Source organism: Grampus griseus, assembly GCF_964374135.1.
Source record: "Grampus griseus genome assembly, chromosome: 5".
Classification (NCBI taxonomy): Eukaryota; Metazoa; Chordata; class Mammalia; order Artiodactyla; family Delphinidae; genus Grampus; species Grampus griseus.
In genome coordinates, this window is record NC_138998.1 from 134,668,703 (window position 1) to 134,675,770 (window position 7,068).

General features: G+C 47.8%; 1 protein-coding gene across 1 annotated transcript; it reads left to right on the forward strand.

Moving 5' to 3' along the window:
• LOC309823295 (carbonyl reductase [NADPH] 1) lies at positions 1-6,240 on the forward strand. The gene is made up of 3 exons (XM_082655483.1): positions 1-424; positions 1,179-1,286; positions 5,528-6,240. The coding sequence occupies exons 1-3, from the start codon at positions 136-138 to the stop codon at positions 5,962-5,964; spliced, it is 834 nt and encodes a 277-aa protein (XP_082511609.1). The 5' UTR covers positions 1-135; the 3' UTR covers positions 5,965-6,240.
• Positions 6,241-7,068: the final 828 nt, after the last annotated feature.

Here is a 7,068-nt window from a genome sequence, read left to right on the forward strand (position 1 = left end):
CTCCAGGCGTGGGACCTGCAGGTGCGCGCTCTGCAAACTCCAGCTTCTGCGCAGACACTCTGACGCGCCGCGCCGCTGGGAAAGCACAACGGGCTCGTTCTCCACCCAAGGGCACCGCACACCCAGCACCCGGCCATGTCGTCCTGCGCCCGTGTGGCGCTGGTCACCGGGGCCAACAAGGGCATCGGCTTCGCCATCGTGCGTGACCTCTGCCGGCAGTTTCCGGGGGACGTGGTCCTCACGGCGCGGAACACAGCACGGGGTCAGGCGGCCGTGCAGCAGCTGCAGGCCGAGGGCCTGAGCCCGCGCTTCCACCAGCTGGACATCGACGACCTGCAGAGCATCCGCGCCCTGCGCGACTTCCTGCTCAAGGAGTACGGGGGCCTCGACGTGCTGGTCAACAACGCGGGCATCGCCTTCAAGAGTAAGGGGCTGGGTGCTCCCAGGCGAGGCGTTCATCATCCGGGATGGGCCGTATCTGTCGGGGAATCGCTGCGGTGGGGCTTCTCCCGCCTGTGGGGTCCAGAATGACTCCCTAGGGACCGAGAAGGGAAGGGGGAGGGGTGCAGCGAGAGCGGAGTCTGCAGGGAATTGGATGCTTTCTAGCCATAGGGAACTTTGCTTCTTTGGCTCGAATCCTGGGGACCTTTCCTAGATTGCCCCACAGCTTCTTTCTGATTGGACTTTGGAGCAGTTGGGTTAATTTTTAATGCATTTTGAAATAAACGAGAAAATTGCAAAAACTGATGCACAGAGATCCCGTGTGTGTGCACCCTTTGGGCAGCCGCCCCCGCAGTGGCGCCATCCTACAAAATCATAGGCGTTGTCAGACCCTGAGATTCACGCCGGCTCAATACTACGAACCAGACGCAACCTTTACACAAAATTCAACAGATTTCACATGCGCTGTTTTCTTTGTATCTTCCATAGAATGTTACTTGAGGGCTTCCCTGGTGGCGCAGTGGTTGAGAATCCACCTACTAATGCAGGAGACACGGGTTCAAGCCCTGGTCCGTGGAGGATCCCACGTGCCGCGGAGCAGCTGCGCCCGTGCGCCACAAGCGCTGAGCCTGTGCTCTAAAGCCCGCGAACCACAACTATTACTTAAAAAAAAAAAAAAAAAGAATGTTACTTGATGGCTACTATTTATTCACTCAACTTTTCTTTTCTCCTAAAAGCTGTTGATTCCACACCGTTTCATATTCAAGCAGAAGTGACTATGAAAACAAACTTCTTTGGTACCCAAGATGTGTGCACAGAGCTCCTGCCTCTAATAAAACCCCGAGGTGAGTCTGATGAAGAGCCCAAACTGCAGTGTTTCTGGCAAGATCTGGTCCCTGCCTGCCTCTGGTCTCATCTACAGGCCCCCCTACCTCTCCTGCTCAGCTACACTGGCCTCCATCTGTGCCACCATCCGGCCAGGTGCCCTGAGGCCTCAGGTTCCTCTAAACACTGCCCAGGTCATTGGTGCTGTCTCTCCAGCTGCCCTTTGCACATCTGGCTCTTTCTTTTTCCCATCTTAGCCCAAAGTTGTCCTCTGAAAGGCTTGCTCCGTGTCCCCCACAGGCGGCATTCCCTTAGGAGTCCATCTCAGGTCTTCTCTCCTCTGACCCCCTCTCAGAGTGATCTTACTCAGGCTAGTGGAGTCTCATTAGGCCTCACTCAAATCTGTCACCTGCCTAGAACATTCTCAGAGCTCCAGGCACACATTGTGTCTTCTTGCCTCTCCATCTTAACCTGATTCCCATCCTTCCTCCCCTGAATCCCCCCATCTAAAACAAATATTTCCAAAGACTCGTCCTTTCCCCAAATCATCTTGGCCACTGATCCCATCATCCACCCACCGGGATCCTGGAGGTCACCACGCCTGCCCGCTTATTGCCATCTACCAGATCCTAAGACACTTCCTACTGATTTTCTTCCCAGGCCTTCACCCCCATCCCAGCTCTGCAAACGGGCCCTCAGCTGTCATTTCTAGACAATTGTAAACTCTCCTAAGGGTCTCTCCCCGCTTCTTGAGTCCTTTGCTTCCTGGGCATTCTCTGTACTCTGCACGCTCACTCCCCCTCCCAAAAATCCTTCAGGAGTGAAGTCCAGGCCCTTAGCGTGACTTGTAGGGATCTCCGTAATCCGACCTGCCGAACTCCAGGTCCATTTTAACTGCCCTTCAATCTGCTCAATGTTTCCAACAAAACAAACTCTCATATTCCTTTGGGTTAAACTACTATAATACTTACCCCCAAAGTAATGGGCCAGGAGGGGAACCACCACCCATGAAACATACCAGATAAGACAAGCAGATACTTTTGGAAAGGTTGAGAGGCGTGGCTGGGGATTTAGTACATGCCTTTACAATTTACACCCAGCTTCTGCCCTGTTTCCCCATCCTGTCCTCCTGGAAAGTTCTTCTAAGAATTGCTTCACTAGGACCTAAAAAGTCAGCTCTTTAGAGTGTCACCTGATTCCTCCACTCGTCCCAACACTTGCGGGCTGCAGTGGAGTTCCCTGTGTCAGCTGCACATGCTGCATTCCTCTTGACCTCGTGCTGATGACCTCTGGCCCACCACTCCTCTTACTTAGCTGGGCTGTTTCTTGCTGTGTCTGGGCTTTGTCCAGAAGGAGGAATGAGTACCCTCCAGAGGTGCTAAGACAGCCTCTGTTTAACAGTTTGTCTTGCCTCACGAAAGCTAGAGTAAATGGAACTTTAAATACATGCTATATTCTCAGTAGGAGTGCAGCAAGGTTTACTTGCCTTTTGAAATAAGAGAATTCTTGTTTTGTTGGAGAAAAGCTCCAGCAGTTCATGTTATCATGACTTTATCGAGCGTGTGATTCTCTTCTGGGTCTACAGTCTCACTTAGTTGGGAGGAGAGGGCTCCAGGTGGCTGGCTCTAATCCCTGGGGATCCAGTCAGTGGGAGGGGCTGGCATGGAACACATTGGGAAGATGAAACAGCCACATCCAGGAGTTTATTACCTGGAGAGAACTTTGGATCTCCTGGTCAAGCTTCCCTAATACGGGTTAGTATTTTCACCGCTGATTCTAGACTTCCTGAGGTAGACTAGTTAACACAGAATAAAAAAGCTTGTCATTTGATTACTGATTATAACCAACCTAGAAGAAGTTAACAGTATTTCTCTGTCTTCTGTCCAGGTTGAAGACCCATGAAAAAAATAATGTCAAGGACCTTGTTTTTTTTTTTTTTTTTTTGCGGTACGCGGGCCTCTCCCATTGCGGAGCACAGGCTCCGGACGTGCAGGCTCAGCGGCCATGGCTCATGGGCCCAGCCGCTCCGCGGCATGTGGGATCTTCCCAGACCAGGGCACAAACCCGTGTCCCCTGCATCGGCAGGCGGACTCTCAACCACTGCGCCACCAGGGAAGCCCAAGGCCCTTTTATTGATAGTAATATAGCTGCCTTTCCCGTTTACCAGTTAACCATTCTGACTTCCGCTCCTGCAGGCTTTTTTTCTTTCTTTATGCCTTTCTATATTTTGCATTTTTAATTCATGAAATATGTGTTATTTTTGTTGTGAGAGAGGCTTGGTCATGTTTTTGAGAGCGAAATAAATTATCCTAAATATAGCATCTCTGAATGGTGCTTACTGCAAAATTTGGACAAATTGGTTCTATTCTATCTTAAGGACAATGTCATTCCTATTCATTTACTAGTTGCTTCTTACTCTTTACATGTTCTAGATTAGAAGGAGGACATGGATTAATCGACCCGTTTCAGAAATGTGTTCATCTTAGAAGAAAGCCCGGAAGATTAATGTGGCGATTTCTCTAAATCAGTTTATGTATTTCAGAGAATCATTGAATGGGAGTCCTAACGCCATCTACTAATTTATTTGTTGATATTTTCTGAACTTCCAAACCTTTAGTGGGATAGACATCAAAGCTAACTGACACGGCAGCATGACATGCCATTTCTGTTGCCACATATTTTCCCCATGGAAAAAAAGGGTTTAACATCTTTGTCCATGCCTGGTAATTTTTGGTTGGAAACGGGACACTGCAGAATTTTATAGCTACTCTTGCTATTAGAGCCTACTTCCCACGGGCTTGTGGTTGCTATTTGCTTATTTGTTCAGTGACTGGCTACATTATTTTTTGAAGTTGAGTCTCCGCCCTCCTCCCCTCGCAGTGTGAAGTTTCTGATGTTTCATCTCAGAAAGTACAGCCTAGCTGAGACGCACAGTCACACTGGGATTACTGTGGGTTTAGCAGGATTCTCTTTTGCTGTCTTTTTCCTGCACCGCACCCAGCTGTTAAGCTCCACTACTTGCTGGCTGATGACTCCACTATTGTTGTCAAGGCACAGCATAAATCGCTTCACAGATGCATCTCCATCCAATTACATTCAGGCTCTTTTGAAAGGGTAGTTTTGGTGCTCTGTTCTGAACCGAGAAGGGCTCTTACCCTTATCTTTCTCTAGTTTTCTCTGGCAAACTTGCTGACTTACATGATTTCGTTTATATTTCTAACAAAGCTACCAATCTCCTAATTGCTTTTCAGCACAACCTCCATTGTTTTTGAGAGTGCCCTTAGGGTCGAACTTCCCCACACTCGTTCAAATGAAATCACATCCTTTTGGGAGAGCGTCAGACCTCTAGGTTTTTATGTCCCGACTCTTTCTCCCTCTTGTGCAACATCTCTAAGCCACAGGTCTGAAGATAGAAGCAGGGATGGTGACACTTCTCTTTGTGACACTCCTGTTTTAGGAGCTAGGAGGGAAGAGAAGCAGTGGTCTCTGGTCTTGTCAGCTTGCCTCTCTTTGCATGATACTTCTGCCTTACAAACAAGCTGGGGAAAGGGCAGTCTGGGCCCCAGTATTCTCAGGATGTCCAGCCCCAGGTAGAGCCTTTGTCCCACAAGTGAGGGCTGGATCACCTCCTAAATGCACTTGCCAGGAACTGAACCTCTGCAACAGGTAGCTGAGGAGCGGCATGAGACATGCTGATGTCCTACCCATCTTGGGAAGATACAATAGTCTTGTGTTCTCGGATGCACCATCCTAGAGTGACGTTTCCATTGTTATGGCCAGAAAGGGGGAAAGGAAGGAGCAGGTCATGGTTGAAATACCACAGAACAGACTCTGTTCTTAGCTGAGTTGTTGGAGATATTCGGGAATAAACGTTTCTTCATTTGCTGTATGCCCTCAGGACCATTAGCAGAGACTTTAAATAGTTAAGTTTTTAAAATAATTTTCACAAGTTGTTCTGGGTGGTAGATTCACAGAATTCTTCCCGTTGTCATTACTTATTTCTTGAGTTTAAGTGAAATAGTTCATTCCTGTAATTTTCAAAATAATTATGTGTAATTTTTAAAAACATCAGAAATAACAGATTGTTACTTATAATCATAAAACAGATAAAACCCAATGAGTAACCCCCTCCCAAAATACGTTGTCTTCCTTCCCTAATGTCCTCTGACGAGAGGACACGAGGACATAAATCCTGTCCCGAATTTGGCATTCATTGTCCTTGTGCTCACCTTTCTATGTAATGACTTGTGTTGTATTTTAGGCAGAGTGGTGAATGTGTCTAGCTTTGTGAGTGTCAGCTCTCTTAAAAAATGCAGCCCCGAATTGCAGCAGAAGTTTCGAAGTGAGACCATCACAGAGGAGGAGCTGGTGGGGCTCATGAACAAGTTTGTGGAAGACACAAAGAACGGGGTGCACAGGAAGGAGGGCTGGCCTGAGACCGCCTATGGGGTGACGAAAATCGGCGTCACGGTGCTGTCCAGAATCCAAGCCAGGAAACTGAGTGAGCAGAGAGGAGGGGACAAGATCCTCCTGAATGCCTGCTGCCCAGGGTGGGTGAGAACTGACATGGCAGGACCCACAGCCACCAAAAGCCCAGAGGAAGGAGCAGAGACCCCCGTGTACTTGGCCCTTTTGCCCCCGGATGCTGAGGGGCCTCACGGACAGTTTGTTTCCGAGAAAAAAGTTGTGCAGTGGTGAGCTCACTCACAGCTCCTCCCATGGGCCCGATTATGTTCCTGTCCCAATTTCACGGAAAGGACACTTACACTGTCAAAAATATCCCTATGCAAAAAAAAAAAAAGAAGAAGAAATAAAAGAATCAAAATATCTCTATCAAGTCCTCACTGGGAAATGGCTACTAATTCTGTGAAGCCGTTTGTGTTTCCTTCTGTGATCCCAGGGGAGGAAAAGTGGGATGGATGACAAATAATAAATAAAAGTCAATAGATGAATAAACAGTTCTTTATAAACGTCCATTTATGCAGACTCTTCAAGGCTGAACCAGCTCAGTTACTCACAATTGTTGGACCTACTTTGGAGGACATATGGGTGTCCACTCTACTATTCGTTCTACTTTTCTGTTTGAAATCTTTCAAGGCAAACAGCTGAAACCAAAAAGTCTTGGCGCTGCCGCCTTCCTGCATGACCTTGATCAAAATACTGCATCTCCTGTATCCCCTCAAATGTAAAATGGGGATAATAGTCATAGGAATCGCCCCTATATAGGTGACAATGTTGAAATCACATTGGAATTGCACAAGTGTCTTCTATCACGAGTCCCTGTGAGAGGGGCCCAACACCCCCCAGGGCAGTGACGAGAAGCTTCGTACTGCCCAGCACCACGCCTGGCTTCCCCAAGGCCCCAGGGACTGTCCGCCACATTCCCTCCCTTCACAGAAGCACTCCATGTTGTACAGACGCCTCTGCTGTCATGTTATTTGTCACTTTTCACATCTGATTCTCAGGCTTGGGGAGGTGAAAAGTGACAGCCCCTGAAGGCAAGTGTGGAACCCTTATTTGAAGAGTCAGGTTTACTTTACAGGTGTTTCCCTTCCACTAGGCTGTTAGTTTCCTCTTGTTATTTTATTTTTCTAAACTGTCAACAGAGGGTTATCAATGTCTAGATCAACACCATAACATCTGAACTACTAGTTTGGAAATGGACACGGAGATCTTAAAGATTTTTTTCTTAATTCCATAAAATAACACCTAACTACATATGCCACTTATTGTCTGTGACCTAGGACAAACCAGAATGCAGGCACTTTTAGCAGTTGTAAGGATTAGGTAAACATTAAGTAA